This window comes from Arvicola amphibius, chromosome 5, assembly GCF_903992535.2.
Source record: "Arvicola amphibius chromosome 5, mArvAmp1.2, whole genome shotgun sequence".
Classification (NCBI taxonomy): Eukaryota; Metazoa; Chordata; class Mammalia; order Rodentia; family Cricetidae; genus Arvicola; species Arvicola amphibius.
The window spans coordinates 139,631,785-139,647,733 of NC_052051.1; the positions used below are offsets into that span (position 1 = coordinate 139,631,785).

A 15,949-nucleotide genomic window follows, 5' to 3' on the forward strand; every position below is an offset into this window, starting at 1 on the left:
TGAAGGGAGTGAGAGGGATGTCCCATTTAGGGATGGGCATTCAATAGCCACTCGCTGTCAGCTCTTTGTTCAGTTACAGTCACCGCTGGCCACTGGAAGAAGCTTCTCTGACCAAGACTGACAGCAGCGCTAATTTCTAATTACAATGTAAATTTATAATTATTTAAATGGGACTCTGATAGGTACATCATATCCATTTAGCAAAACAATATCAGTGGCTTCCAAGTCAGGGCCGTGACTTCCCAAGCCACAGGTTTCTAACTAGGTTTACAGTACCAGACATGACCTCCTTCTCATGGAGCAGGCCTCGGATCAAGGTTGGGATCAGGGCAGAGGGAAGGTCAACTAGACCTATTCCAGTTTTATTATGTTGTTGTGATAAAAAAAAAAACCCTCTGACCAAAAGTAACCTGGAAGAGGGAAGGGGTTCTTCCAGCTTATACCTACAGGTCAAAACCCATCCCTGAGGGAAGTCAAGGCTGGAACCGCAGCAGGAACCTGAAGCAGAAACCATGGAGGAATTCTGTTTTCTGGTTCGCTGCCTGGCTCATGCTCAGCTAGCTTTCTTAGAGAGCCTAGGGATGGTGCCACCCACAGTGGGATGGCCCTTCCACGTCAATCATCAGTCAAGAAAATCTCTACACAGACATAGCCAATCGGATTTAAGTAAATACTCAATCTAGGTTTACATTCCCAGGTGACTCCAGGTTATTTTAAATTGACAATAAGAACTAACTAGCACCGTACCCATGACTCTAAGCAACATGGTTTTATATGGCACTGAGGTTTTGTGGTAGTTTTTGTTTTGTTTTGAAGGCATTCTGTTACATCGTGTTTGGGGCTCTGAGAGCAACTTGTGGTTAGTGAAGATAAACTGTGATACTTCAAAAGCTTTATTGTCTTTAGTTCCACAAAGAATTCAACAATCACCCTGCTAGGGACATGCCCAAAAGAATTGAAAGCAGGGACTCAGGAAACTTGGGTCCTGACACACCATGTTAATTGAAACATTATTCACAACAGCCAGCAGAAGGAAACAACTGAGATGTTTATCACTGAAGTGCATGCACATACACACACACACACACACACACACACACACACACACACACACACCAAACTATTTGGCCTTTAAAAAAACATTTGTGGGGGGCAGGTATATTACAATGAGGCCCAGCCTGATTCAAACTCATGGCAATCCTCCTGCTTGAGCCTTCTGAATACTAGGATTATATACGTGTGCCATCACAACTGGTTTTAAAACATTTTTATTTTAAGATACAGTCTTAATATGTAGCCCTAAGCTGCCTGAAATGCATTGTCCTCCTTCATCTACCTGCCTATCCTAGAGGCTTGTGCCACCATGCCTGGCAAGAATAACATTCTGATACACCCTGCGACAGACATGCTAAGCCTTTAAGGCATCGTGCTTATGAATTCACCAGGCCCAAAAAGACAGATTGTACAGCTTTAGTTACATAAACTACCTTGGGTGTCAAATACATAGAAATAGAATGACCATTACTGAGAGGTATTGGGTAATTACTGATAGACGGGTACAGTTTCTACCTAGTATAATGCAAAACTGCTGGAGATTCATAGAGATAATGATTACTTTATATTAATCATTTATACTTTATGCTTAACACTACTAAACTGCTGACTTCAAATGGGTGTGACGAGTGGTAAACTCTACATTGTTTACATTTTACCGGGTATCTTGTTGATAGAGATGTCCTCCCTCACCACTGCAACAAACTGTGATCATGTGACTGTGCCTATACAGTATATCAGCTCTCTGAGACCTAAGTATCACAAGGTAGGAAATACACTCATGCAAAACAATGTAACACATTTTTGGAAACAAACTGAAGAGTGTGCACCCGGAAAGCCCCTCCCAAATACTAACCACAATGGGAGGAAACATAGAGGGTGAAAACCCAAAGTTTGCAGCCGTAGCTTAGAGTCTATGCTGTCACATTGTGTATAGTCTGACACAGCGCAATCACAAATTAGGGATGCTGGGAGCATTTGGGCTTTTTTGTTTTAGCCTGTGCTTTCTGTTCTAGGGATAGCCTTGCTCCCAAACATTTTTGAGGCAAACAGCTTTGAAGCACTTGAATAAATGGAAGACCTTTAAAACTACTTTAAAACTAGTCACCAAAACTAGGCAGTCTGTTGTTGAAGAACCCTGAGACAGCTAGGCTGAAACTGAGTTACTGCTGGTTAAGGTGACGATGGACCAGAAGGACGCTGAACACTCAGTGCTACTTCCAAAAGTAAATCTGTATTTTTTAAATTAAAACCTTTTCTCCCAGAGGACAATTAGTGGAATCTACCATAAAAAAATGTAGGGACATCTAAATGCACAAACAAATAATTCATGAAGTAAATTGTAAAGTGGTACCCAGAAAAAGGAAGACATAATTTGATTAATATTGTCAAACTAAGGGATTTAAATCACTTTGAGCGATAAAATTCTTTGGAAATTTTATGCACAGAAAATCCATTTTCTCAACCTAAAGTCATCATAGCTTTAAAGAATGTGCAAAAAATGGGCCTGCAGAGGTGGCTAAATGGTTCAGAGTACTTGCTGCTCTTTCAGGGGACCTACAGTTAGTTTCCAGCACCCACATCAGATAGCCCACAAGGTCCTGCAACTCCAGTTCCTGAGGATCTGCTGCCCTTTCCTGGCCTCTGCAGGCACCCACACACTGACACACACACCACACATAAGTAAGAGCGTACAAAGATTCTGGCATTGGCTTGATGCCAGGAAGTGCAAGTTCAGTCCCAAAGGAAATCCTTCCCTTGGGAGGAAGGTGGCAATCACTGCTGCATAGGGGAGACAGTGTAGGAGCTTTAAAATCTACTATATTGTAGACATCAGTGAGCTTGGGCAAATGCCAAGAGAAAGAAGATAAAAATCACAGCCTGATAAAACTTGTTGAGTTCCCTGAAACAAACATCAAATTCTAAATCGCTGTCATCTGGGGCCATTTTTATTCCTCCTCTGCTCTCAGCTCCTGGAGACCTATACCCCTTTTTTGCTCTTTATTCACACAATTTCTGGACTAATCTTGACCAATAAATGAGACTCTTCGCATCTCCACTATATACAGTGTTCCCAACTCCTCAGACCCTGTAGTTAACCTTTAAAACTCAACCATGGCAGACTGTGTTGTGCTCCTGTTTGGACCGAATCTTGGATTGTCCAGTGATTAAATGGTGGTCAAGGGGAGGAGAGCAAGAACCGGCCCTGGTGACCCCTTCTCAATGCCAGCTGTGTCTTCAGCTCCTCCGTGGTTTCCCTTCTGCTGAGACCCACCTGGGGTTGTTACCCACAAAGGCATGTAAGCGCAGTAGCTTACACTTTTGAAGACTGAGGTCTCCACCCTTCAAAGCTTTAAGAAGATAAATTTAGATGTGAAACAGGAAGTAATCTCTATGTGACTGAAAGGGATCACAGAGAAATTATTGCCCCCAAAATATTTTGAAGCTGAAGTGTGGGGGAGCCATTTTCAGTCATTAGCATGGACCAGAATCCCCTGTTGGGGTTTTGAAGCTACTCAGTGTATGTGGTGGTGGTGGGGCATCTCCATTTTCTGGTTCAGGCTGTCTGTGCTGGAACCTGCGATTTTGCATTTCTAAAAAGCTTCCCACGATGCTGACACTGCTGAGATAGGACCATCCTTTGAGAACCACTGTCACAGAGGTTAAAGGAGAGAGAGAAAATGTTTCTAGGCTCCAAGGTCTTGTCCAGATTGAAATGGGCAGGATGCTGGACCAGGTCAGCTAAGGCGCTCTATCCGTGTGACTTGGTTAGGACTGACCAGGTAAGTATGCACTGCTGTTTTATTAGTTACTGTTTTCCATTGACGACAAAATGTCTGACAAAAAAATAACTTGAAGGAGGGAGAGAGGGAGGGAAGACTTATTTTGGTTCATGGTTTGATGGCTACCACCTGTTATGGTGGAGAAAGCATGGGACAGGAACCATCAACTTTTCTGGAGAGACACGTGCAAACCTCTGTGATAGAAATGGCCATGTAAAGAGCACCAGTGACAGACTAAATTAATTATGTCAACTACCTCTGGTTTGTTGAACCAATGAGCTTATGGGCGAGGGACTACTGATGCCACCACCAAATAGCTGCATCATAACACAACTCCAGCCTAGCATGGATGATGACTTCCCAGAACCTGCATAGGCAGGGTCTCTTCCATAAACCTGTCTCTTGCATGCTCTAGCATTTCCCAGACCACATGGCTGGAGACATGATGGGGGGGGGGGCCTGTGGTTCCATGCTAGGGTCTACTGACTCTCTCACCACACCCACCACTAGGCCCCAGCTGTAAGGACCTCCTGCAGGTAGAGCAGCTGCAGCTGCTTAACTCTAAAGGCAATGTTAGGCCCTAAGTACAAAGCCCCACAAGGAAGTGATTTATAATGATGGAGGATTATGCGGCTTATAGCTCTGGAGTCTGGAAAGTCAAGAATAGAAAAGCTGCTTCCTGGGTGCTGGGATTAAAGGTGTAACCCACCACACCCAGCCTTCCTCAATGGTTCCTCTCTAGATCACAGGGTGAGCACCAATATCCTGAAGGTTATTCCTTCTTAGACCATGGAAGATCTGTTAAGGAACTTTAAAAATCAACCCAAACCAATTAAATCAGTCTAAGAGATTTGGGGGTGGGATATCAGTAATTTCTTAGGGTTTTTCAAATGAATCTTGAGGATATAGATTATACCTAACATTAAATTTATCATTTTAATTTATGGGGATGGTTGCTTTGGTTTTGGCTTTTGGCTTTTGGTGTTTTGATTTTAAATGTAAAAAGAAATATTTTTTGTGTATGGGTATCTTGCTTGCATGTATGTCCGTGCACTTCATGCAAGCCTGATGCCCCGGGAGGTGAGAAAATGGTATCAGATTTCTTGGAACTAGAGCTGTAGATTGTGTGAGCCACCATGTGAGTGCTGAGAGCTGAACCTAGGTCCCCTGGGAAAACACCACTGTTCTCCACTGAGCCACCTTCCCAGTCTCACTTTTTATTTCATTGGTTTTGCTTGCTCATCTTGAGACAGAGGCTCATGTACCCCAGGCTGGCCTTAAATTCCTTGTGTATCCAAGGATGGCTCATAATGCGGAACACACTACATAGTGAAAGTATATGAAATCCTGACCCTTCTTCTGGCACCTCTCAAGTTCTAAGATTATAGGCATGCACTATAAGCCTGGCTTCATTGTAACCACTTTTAAGGATCCAAGTTCGTAGCATGAAGTGCGTTCACAAGCATAGTAGAACCAGTATCCACTCTCAGAATGTTTCATCACCCCAGAGTATCTCTCTCCATTAAGCAACCAACTTCTGCTTCCCTGGCTCCCCAGCTCCTGGAAGCCACCTCTCCATTTTCCGCCTCTATGACACAATCTATGAACCTCAGGTCACAGAATATTTGTCATTTAGCATCTGGATTATTCACTGAATAATGCTTTCCAAGTTCATCCATGCTAAAACCTGTAGTAGTCTTTGTATATTTTTAAAGTTAGAGATCAAATCTAACTTTATGTACTTAAGGGCCTTGTATGTACTATGCTGAGCTACAGCCCCAACTGAGCTACAGCCCCAACTCCTGTAGCAAAGATCATAAATATTCCTTTTTGGTATCTGAACAATATTCAATTGTATTTACGTACCACATTTGAAATTTGAATTTTTATAGCAGTTTTAGTGCTGCTATGAACATTAGTACATAAACACTTGAGTCCTTGATTTAAATTCTTTGGGGTATATATACATGTACTAATAAAATGGGTTGTATCAATTCCCCCTAGAGGGTCTACAGTACCCTGTAGTCTTACATGTGAGTCTTAACATGTAGCCTAGGGTGAAAAACACTAGTATGCCAGCATCCCTCTTAAGATCCAAGAGAGTGCAGATTGGAAGTAGATAGAAGTTAATGAGTTCATTACTAGATTAATGTCTTTGTACGCTGTACTGTAGTCAATGCAATTGTTATTACCAGAAATTTAAAAACCTGTTTTATGGTCAGCGAGGTGATAGCACGGTTGAGAATCCCAACACTATCTCATTTTATTAGAAATGACACCTCACTTGTAATTCCACCTGCAACTGAAATCTGTCTTCAGAGTAAACATCAGAGCATGTAAACATCAGAGTTTCTAGATGTTTTTCTTTGAAGATAATGAACCATATAAGATTTTTTCCTATCACAGTGTCACTTTTATTAGAATGTCTAGTTTTACTATTGTCATAACACCTGTGCTCAAATGTTTTTTTAAATAAGAAGGATAAGACGGTAATATCATTGGGAGCAGCATTTGTGAATGTCTTTTATTTTTTAAACCATTGCTAAACTATCCTCTTGCATCAAGCGGAGAAAATTTGGCTTGAAAATTAACAGCAATGATAGTTCTTGATGCTGCAATATACTCTTCATCCTCAGGGAGTTTCCACTCTGACATATACTATATTATATGTATACTATATACTAATATATATTATATATCTAATATACTAATATATATTAATATTATATATCTAATATACTAATATATGTATATTAGATACTCCAACTATCTTTTTCAAAGTTCTGTTTTCTTGCTGAAGATTGAACTGTATGTAAGTTGTTTTTCCTGTTGTTCTGAGAAAATGCGTGACAAGAAGCAATTACAAAAGGATTTATTTTGGTTCACAGTTTGAGAGAGGATATAGTCCATCACAATGGGAAAGGCACGCTGGTGGGAGCAGGAGGTGGCTGGTCATATTGCATCTGCAGTCAGGAAGCAGAGAGATGAATACTGGTGCTTAGCTGGCTTTCTCCTTTTTGTTCAGTCAAGACTTCAGTCCTACCTCCCTCAGTTAAACCTTTCTGGAAAGCCCCTCATAGACTCCCCAAAGGTGTGCTTCTATGGTGATTCTAAACACAACTGAGTTGACAGTGAAGATTCACAACACTTTGATTTTACAACAGCTTCCACCCAGGCATCAGCTGGGATGCTGTGTATGGACCCAGGGGAGGATAGTGAGAGATGAAAATAAATGTAGTATCCCTGCAGAAGTCCTGCAGCTCCACACTTCAACACATACAAGTCTGTAACAAAATACAAATACTGAAACAAAAAGGAAGCAAGAAATTGTTGATCTTGGAACAAGGAACAAGGCTAGACACCTCAAGATTAGCCAAACAACTTAACCTCTTCCTTTTTTCTTGATGCTTTACAATTTAAAAAAAAAAAGTGTCTGTCTGGCTGTGGTGGCATACACCTATAATCCTGGCAACTGGGGATAGAAGTGTAGAGGCTGCAACATTGAGAGTTCAAAGCCAGTCTTGATACTGTAACAAGTCTGACTCAAAACCAAGCACTAAAAAGTACTTGAGGCTGAGAGTAGTTCCTAAATACAGGAGAAAATACATTGCTTGGGGGCATCTATGGTTGTCAGTGAGGGTGGCAGAAAGAGCAGAGTGGGTCAGTGCTACACTTTAAAAATTACATGTATTTATGTGCTCATTCTGTTTATGTGTATGTGCCAGGGTTCAACATCTGGAACACACATTGTGAAGGAGGGAATCTGACCACAGTACACACCCTGGTGCACATACACACACCTGGGTCCATCCGTCCTTAGCAATACATACACAAAACATAAACAGAACTGATTTGTTTTGGTTCCTCCTGAACAAAATAAGTGGAAGTTAATACCTCAGGATTTTTCAGTCATGATTATTCATTCCTACAGTCTGGCAGCTCTGTGGCCCAACACCTGGCAAGAAATAACACGAGCCGGGCGGCGGTGGCGCACGCCTTTAATCCCAGCACTCGGGAGGCAGAGGCAGGCGGATCTCTGTGAGTTCGAGACCAGCCTGGTCTACAAGAGCTAGTTCCAGGACAGCCTCCAAAGCTACAGAGAAACCCTGTCTCGAAAAACCAAAAAAAAAAAAAAAAAAAAAAAAAAAAAAAAAAAAAAAAAAAAAGAAATAACACGAGGGTAAAGTTTGATTGGGGCTCATGGTTTGTGAGGGTATGGTCCGTCATGACAGAGAAGGCCTGGCAGCTGAAGGCCTACCTTCTCCAGTGACGTTCCACTCACGGCTCCCAAAGGTCATCTTATCTCACTATGCAACCTACTTTCAGTGAGTCCAACTTTAAAGCTTCCTGCAGTCAAAGTGGCAGGGTGGCTCAGCAGATAAAAGGTGTGTACCACCATGTCTGACAATCGGAGCCGAATCCCCAAGATACATGTGGTGAAAGGAGAGAACAGACTCCTAGAAGTCATCTTTCTGGCCTCCATATATATATAATCATTGAACACATATGCGTCTGACACCTGTAACACACACAAATAAATGAATGAAATAAAAAATATTTTTGGTTGTTTTTTTTTTTTTTTGACAGGGTTTCTCTGTAGCTTTGGAACTAGCTCCTGTAGACCAGGATGGCCTCGAACTCACAGAAGAAAACAAAAAAAACTTTTAAAAGGCTTATAGTTCCAATATTGTTCAAAAGTCAAAAGAATCTTTTAGCACAAAGGCACTCTTAGCTATGAGTCCCAGCAAATCAAAACATCAGGTTACTTAATTTCAACACACTATGGCACAGACTAAACATTCCCATTCCAAAAGGGAGGAATGGAACTATAGAAGAAAGAAAGAAAGAAAGAAAGAAAGAAAGAAAGAAAGAAAGAAAGAAAGAAAGAAAGAAAGAAAAGAAACTATACCAGAACAAGATAAAATCTAGCAGAGAAAACACAAACTCTGCAGCTCCATGTCCATTATCCAAAGCTTATGGTAACATCAGAACGCCAATGAGTTTGGACAGCCCTGGTCCACCTGAGGCGCATGTAGGCTATCTCTGGGCAGCTCTACTTGGTGGGCAGCTTTCCTCCACAGACATCCCTTTTTTCGGTTATCTACACAATGCCTTGAAGTCTCTATCACACTGAAGGCTCCATACGATGGCCTCTCTACTTCTCCCTCCAGGGAATCTGACTGTGCCACATATTGCATGGATTCAATGGCTTTCAAGAACTCCGGTGCAAGGCATGATGGCCCTGTACGGTGGTTTGAATGAAAGTAGTCCCCATAGGCTCATATATTTCCATACTTAGTCCCCAGTGGATGAGCCATTTGGAAAGGATTAGGAGGTGTGGTCTTGTTGAGGAGGGGTATGTCACTTGGAATGGGCTTTGAGATTTCAAAAGCCCAGGTCAGGCTCAGTCTCTCTCTCTCTCTCTCTCTCTCTCTCTCTCTCTCTCTCTCTCTCTCTCTCTCTCTCTCTCTCTCTCTCTCTCTCTCTGCCTGCTGCCTGTGGATCAGAATATAGAGCTCTCACTACTGCTCCATCCAGTGCCTTGCCTGTCTTCTTCCCACCATGATGATAATGGACTAACCCTCTGAAAATGTAAGCATGCCCCCAATTCCCCAGTGGAACTCTTGTTAAGAGTTGCCTTGGTCATGATGTCTCTTCACAGCAATAGAAGAGTGATTAAGACACTCTGTAACTCTTGTGTTTTGTCTGCTTATCATGGTGGTGAGTTTGCGAATTTGATGCAATCTAGAGTCACCTGGGACTGTTTGGATTAGGTTGACCCATGGGCATGTCTATGAAGGACCATCTTGTTTATAGTAAATGAGGTAGGAAAACACACCCACTGTGGATGGCACCATTCCCTAGGCAGAGGATTGTGAACCACATAAAGTGTTCTCTGCTCCTGATTAGGGATATGATTTCTTAAACTCCTGACAACGTGACATCTCCCTTTACCCTAGAACTGCGAGCTTATAGCATACTAAGGCTTTGCTAGCCCATGGCTCTAAGCTCTTCCCATAGTCCTCCTATGTTCTATTTCCAAACACATACAAACCATGTGGTCAGGATTATCATAGCAATAGCTTTTACTTCTCAGTATCCATTTCCTGTATTCCTTACTTTTTTCATATTAGCCAAAACTTAAAGGAATAAGAATTTACTTTATAATCCATCATGATGAAAAATGCATGGTATCTGAAGTAGCTGGTACTATGGCAGGGGCATAAGACTGCTTATTTACATCTGAGTGACTGAACAGGAAGTAGTAAGACTGGGACCAGAAGAGGGGTGAGGCTATAACCCTCAAGGCCCAGGCCAAAGCAACCCACTTTCTGGAGCTAGGGCTCAAATCCATAATTTCCCAAATCATACTCGCAGCTGGGATGAGGTGTTAAAGACATGAGCCTGTGGGAGATATTTTACATTCAAATCTACAAAGACTGGTTAAAAGTAACTCTATATATTTCTTCAATTTATGGTGACTTTTTTTTCATTCCTAGATCACTATTGGCAAAGATCACTTACTACAGCAAAATACTATACTACACTACACTACACTATACTATACTATATATAGACCGCTCATCTATACTATTTTGTAATACTTTTTATTTAGATTTTGCTTTTCCAGAGTCCAGATATACAGCTCAGACTGGTCTTAAACTTTTTATCCTTCTATCTCAGCCCTCTGAGTACTCACATTTCAGGCCTGCACCACCAAAGCCAGCTGTAAGACTCCTTGAACTTCTAGTCTTCTTTCTAGTGCAGCCTAAATGAGTTCTCAAAAATCCAAAAGTGAAGTAACTATCATGATTGCAATATTTCAAATATTCCCCATCACTTACTAAAATCAGAAATTCTCAAACTTTAAGCTCTTGCCAGCTTTTAGGATTTCAACATCTTCACATGCCACTTGTAGCCTTGGTAATTTTATAGGTTCCTTTAGAGAAAAATCACATTTTAACTTAAATAAATTTGGCATTACTCTAGTCAAATTGCTGGAGAACTGATGACTCTGATAGACATTTTCTTTTAAATACTATGAAAAGAAAATCTACATGCTATTAAAAAGGCATCCTGTATAGCCCACTGATGCTATAGTAGGCACAAACCTGTAACAACTTAGCCCTTTAGTCTGACTCATTCTGATCTGACTCCTTTCTTCAGTTTGGTCTTTGTCCTTTTTCTTGTGAGCCTCCAGTTCGCCTGAACCAACCACAGTTGTTCCCGTGGTTTCCTTGGGTCCTCTTCCTGCTCTGCTTCTGAGAGCACTTCTCTCTCAGGCCACAAAGAAGGAAGTGCTTATCTTTGTCTTTCATTGTCTTTGGCTAAGGCTGTCTTACAATGCTGAGAAGTGGAGAAACCTCACAGCAATGTAAGCAATTCTTGCTCATTAATAAAATCTGTAAAGTAGCAGCTCAGCTGATTCTCTCTTTCACTGTGGGAAAAGGCCAGTTTTGTGTCTGTGAAGTAAACACATTCCAGCATCCCTGATGGATTTGTATGTTTCTATGTATTTATCACTGTTAATCACATCATTGGAATCTCTTCCAAAGAGGCAACAATTTTTGGTTCCCTCACTAAACAATGAGTTACATGAAATGTTTGACATATGTTTATTATGTATTTGCTGAGGTTCATGCCTTTAACTTAAAACAAAACTATCCTCCAACAGTACTTGGCACAAGAGTCAGACACAACATAAGCACCCAGTGACTATTGTCTGGCACTTGAATGGATGGATTTAGACAACTACAGTCTTCAGAATAACTAGAAGCATTAAGATCTAGATGATTAATTATGAGAATAGGGTGTGGAACACTGGAATGATGAACTTAGCTACCATGTTTAAGTTATAAGTGAAATAATATAATTCCCTCTGTTCTTTAGGAAACATCAGCCAAAATGGGCTACAGGGGATATGGCCAGTATTGTGTCTGAGTGCGGCCTTCACGGTCCTACCTCATGGATAAGTCAGAGAGGTCACTAAAGGTTTAGACATGGAGTAAGGGATGGGGACGATGAGTGACATTTAGCTGTCATCATTTTCAGTTCCCTGATCTTCCCAGAGGCCTTTAGATGTTCTCCTATAACAAGTCTTTTAAGACCTGTTCATTTATGAACTATAGCATCTGTCATTTTTTTATTAACATCCACAATCAAATTCTGTGAGAGAAAAAAAAAAACTGAGTCAGTGTCTACATCCATGAGTAAGATTAAGATTACATCATCAGACTTTTCTACGGACTGTAACCATAAGCTTCCTCAAATTGTCCAGATTCACAGAGACTTTTATTCCTTTCAGCTAATAAGGAAAAACTCCTGGTGATATTTATTACCTATACACACGCATTATATTTAAGGGATATTTAGAAGCCGTGATCTTTGGCCAGTGAAGGAAAGGCTCTTCCTGCCATACCCAACAACCTGAGTTCAATCCAAGGACACATACAGTGAAAGAAGGGAACCCTCTTTCAAAAGTTGTCTTCTGGCCTCTGCATGTTTGCTCTCTTCCCCCCTCCCCCCGCCTGCTGCCACCACCACATATACACACTCACACAATAAATAAATGAATTTTTCATTAAAATTTTAGAAAATTTTAAGTTAAAAATTAAAGCCATTTCCAGTTGGTTGTGGCTCATGTCTTTAATCCCAGCACTCAGGAGGCAGAGACAGGCAGATCTCTGTAAGTTTGAGGCCAGCCTGGTCTACAGAGCGAGTTCCAGGACAGGCTCCAAAGCTACAGAGAAACCCTGTCTAGGAAAAAAAAAAAATAAAGCTACTCATACATTTTCTCTTGGCATTAATATAATTGTTGGGAGAGGAAAACAAAGCTAAGTTATTAAAATGTTCCCAAAATTAATGTATCAATTTTCCAAGTACTAACTAATATAGACATACGTCACATAACATGGTGGTCAACAACTATGCTAATTGATTTCAAAAAAACTAGGGGCATCTGGGAAGAGGGAATCTCAACTGAGACAATGCTTTATTAGATTGCCTGCAGGCACATCTGAGGGGCATTCTCTTGATTGATGGAAGAGAGGCGAGCTCACTTTGGGTAGTGCCATCTCTACCCAAAGTTGTATAAAAAAAGTTGTATAAAAAAGCAATCTGAACAAGCCATGGAGGCAAACCAGGAAGCCGCATTCCCCGTACAGTCTCTACATCAGTTCCTGCCCTGCCTGAGTTCCTGCCCTGACTTCCCTTAATGGTGGTAAGATGAAATAAACCTCCATATGTTGGTTTTTTTTTTTTTTTTTTTGGTAGTGGTGTTGATCATAGCAGCAGAAATCAAACTAGAATAACAACAGGCTGCACCTGTTGTCCCAGGAGACTGGGTTCACACAACAAAAATCACCTCACGATGCATTTCTCAGAATGTACTCCCACCCTCAAGTTATGGATATGCTGTGCCTACTTTCCCCAGTCATTATATTGATCCTCTGCCTTTCACAAGCACAGAAACTAAAGCTCAGACAGGTTCACTAACTCACCGAAGGGGATATCAGCAATAAGTAGCAGCATCAAGATTTGAACTCACAGCTAACTTTAAAAGTCACACATGCCTCAGAAGAAAAGTGAAAATTAGGTAGTAGAAATATAAGGACTTTATTAAGAGAAGAAATATACCAACCATAAAATGCAATGTCTGTCAAAGTATGGAATGGAGGGTGGCAGAAAAGGTGACTGTGTAGACTCTAGAATAGCTAGACAGAAAAAAAAAAAACTCTTAGGAGGAGGGCGAAGTGAAAGAGGCACTTGGAGAACAGGGGAATGGGAAGGGAAGCCACATGGCACCTAGCTGAGCTATACTGCGTAAGGAAGACCAGACTAAAAATAGAAAGGATACCCACACGGTAAATAGTATAAGCATGAACTTATGATCTTTTCACATAGGAGAACCTTCATAAGCAATGGCCTACACAAGTAGGTTTGGAAGGGGAAATAAAATTATTGAATTTAAATTTAATTGAATTTAAATTAAAAGGCAGAATGACAATAGATTAGGAAACTTAGGACTGGGGATGTAACAGCTGATAGAATGCTTGCCTAGCAAACGACAGGCCTCGGTTTCTAGAACCAGGTCTGCATAGAACTGTGCACGGTGGTGAACACATGCAGCCCCAGCTCTCAGGATCACCGTGCAGAGAGGAAGAAGTTTAAGGCCAGCTTGAACTACATGAGGTAAACTGAGCCGGGAAGGCTTGTACTTCAGGGCTGATTGGTCACCCTAAGTTGTTTGTTCCTTTGTCAAACAAACCTATAGTTTCCAACGGGATAACAGCCTTTGCTGTGGATGAGAGGCAAGAGATAAGTGTAGCTCCTCTTGCCCCTTCGTCTAGAATCTAGGCGGTGTTCATATCCCAAGAAGTTCCCCTGCTTGATCTAAATCATCTATGATCTAGACTCGTGAGCTAGGGTCTAGATTATCCAGGGGAACCGCTCGGAATATGAACACTGTGACAGTTTGATCTGAAGGACACCACACCATTACTGCTAAAATCCATTTGCAGGATCTGATTAGTTAAAATAGACCAGAAGTATTTGGGTTTTGCTTGCTTGCCTTTGCGGAGCTGAGGATGGCCCCAGAGCTTTAGACACGCCAGACCAGAGCCCTACCACCTAACTGCACAATTGAATCTCTCTCAGTCTTAAAAAAAAAAAAGACTCGAAATGAGTTGGGTCAATTCCCTTATGAGTATCTAAATCTCCAATTCCACTACTTTCCTCTGGCAACATCATCCGCTTGCAGAGGAAGCGTCTGCTGAGGCTGCCCAATGTGGAGAGCTGTCGGCCTCTTGGTGAACACCGCACATTCGCAAGGCCCGGGGTCCTCGGAGAGCAGATGCGCGCGTGGGGGCGCCGCCAGGAAGTGCGTGCTACCCTCTCCGGCGTGAGGTAAGCATCCTCCCACGGTCCCGGGAAGCTCCTACGCCGCAGGCTTCCTAGCTGTGGCAAGGCCTCCACCGCTGCTTCCTCCAACTTCTCTACCCACCCATCCCTTCCTGCTTCGCAAACTCAGAAGCCGCCCGGGAGGAGCGGCCGCTCGCCCCGCCCACATCCCCGCCCCGTGCCAAGAGGAGGAGGCAAGCCGGTGGCACTCCCGCAGCCAGACCCCGCCCCCTGCCTCGCCCCCTCACCGCAGGTGGACAGTAGCCACTCATGAACCGGCCCCACCCCTAGGGCCCGCCCCCAAGCCCACCTCTCCCTGCAATTGGAGAGGCCACCTGCACATAGCAACGAGGCCCCACCCAAACTCCGCCCACACACGCGCAGCCCGGCCCCGCCCCCTAGGCCCGCCCCCCTCTTCAGTCGGCGCGCCCCGAGGCTTCTCAGGGGAACCTGTCGCGCGGGCCGGGAGCTGTACTTCTTCCTGTGAGGGCCTCGCTGTGCGGCGGCCTTCTCCTTCCGCTCCTGCGACTCGCGGGACGGCGAGGAGCAAGCGGAAGGTGCACACGGGCGCCGAGGCCCGAGGTGACCGGCTGGAGCTGGGCGGCGGGGCCACCGGCGTAGCTATGTCGCTGTGGGGGCAGCCGCTGCAGGCCTCGCTGCCCCCGGCTGTGCAGCCTCCCCCGACCGCGCCCTCGGGGCCTCCGAGCGCCCCTCCAGCCGGCGCAACCCTCAACCGCCTGCCGGAGCCGCTTCTGCGGAGGCTCAGTGAGAGCTTGGACCGCGCGCCCGAGGGCCGGGGCTGGAGGCAGCTGGCGGAGCTGGCGGGCAGTCGGGGACGCCTCAGGCTCAGGTGAGCGGGGACGCGGGACCCTCGGGTGGAGGGGTGTGCCTCGGGGCAGGGAGTCGCGCGAGACCAACAGGGACCCTGGGATCGGGAAGGGACTGGCACTTAGGGCCAGATGGCACCTTCTCACCGACCTTCCGTGAAAGCCCTGTCTGGAAATGAACTCTCGTTGTCTTAAGAGGAGGAAAGCTTATCCGCAGGGTTGTAATCCGATGGGTTTTAAAGCAGAAGGGAGGGATGTGGACACAGCCCTAGGACCCCAAAAGGACAATCCCGAGGGACCCGGGCCGGTGGAGGAGGGAGGCGTGCAGGGGTTCCAGGAGGCTGGGTAGAGAGAGACGGAAAGAGGGGAAAAGACGGACCAAATTCC

The 15,949-nt window shown here is 43.7% G+C and overlaps 1 protein-coding gene across 2 annotated transcripts in view; it reads left to right on the forward strand.

Moving 5' to 3' along the window:
* The first annotated feature begins 15,186 nt into the window (after positions 1-15,186).
* Positions 15,187-15,949, forward strand: part of Malt1 (MALT1 paracaspase) — a 41,596-nt gene continuing 40,833 nt past the window's right edge. For both annotated transcript variants that reach the window (XM_038331959.1, XM_038331960.1), the window contains exon 1: positions 15,187-15,585. In XM_038331959.1, coding sequence (XP_038187887.1) covers positions 15,359-15,585 — 227 coding nt within the window. In that variant the 5' untranslated portion in view covers positions 15,187-15,358. The remainder of the gene's footprint in view (positions 15,586-15,949) is intronic.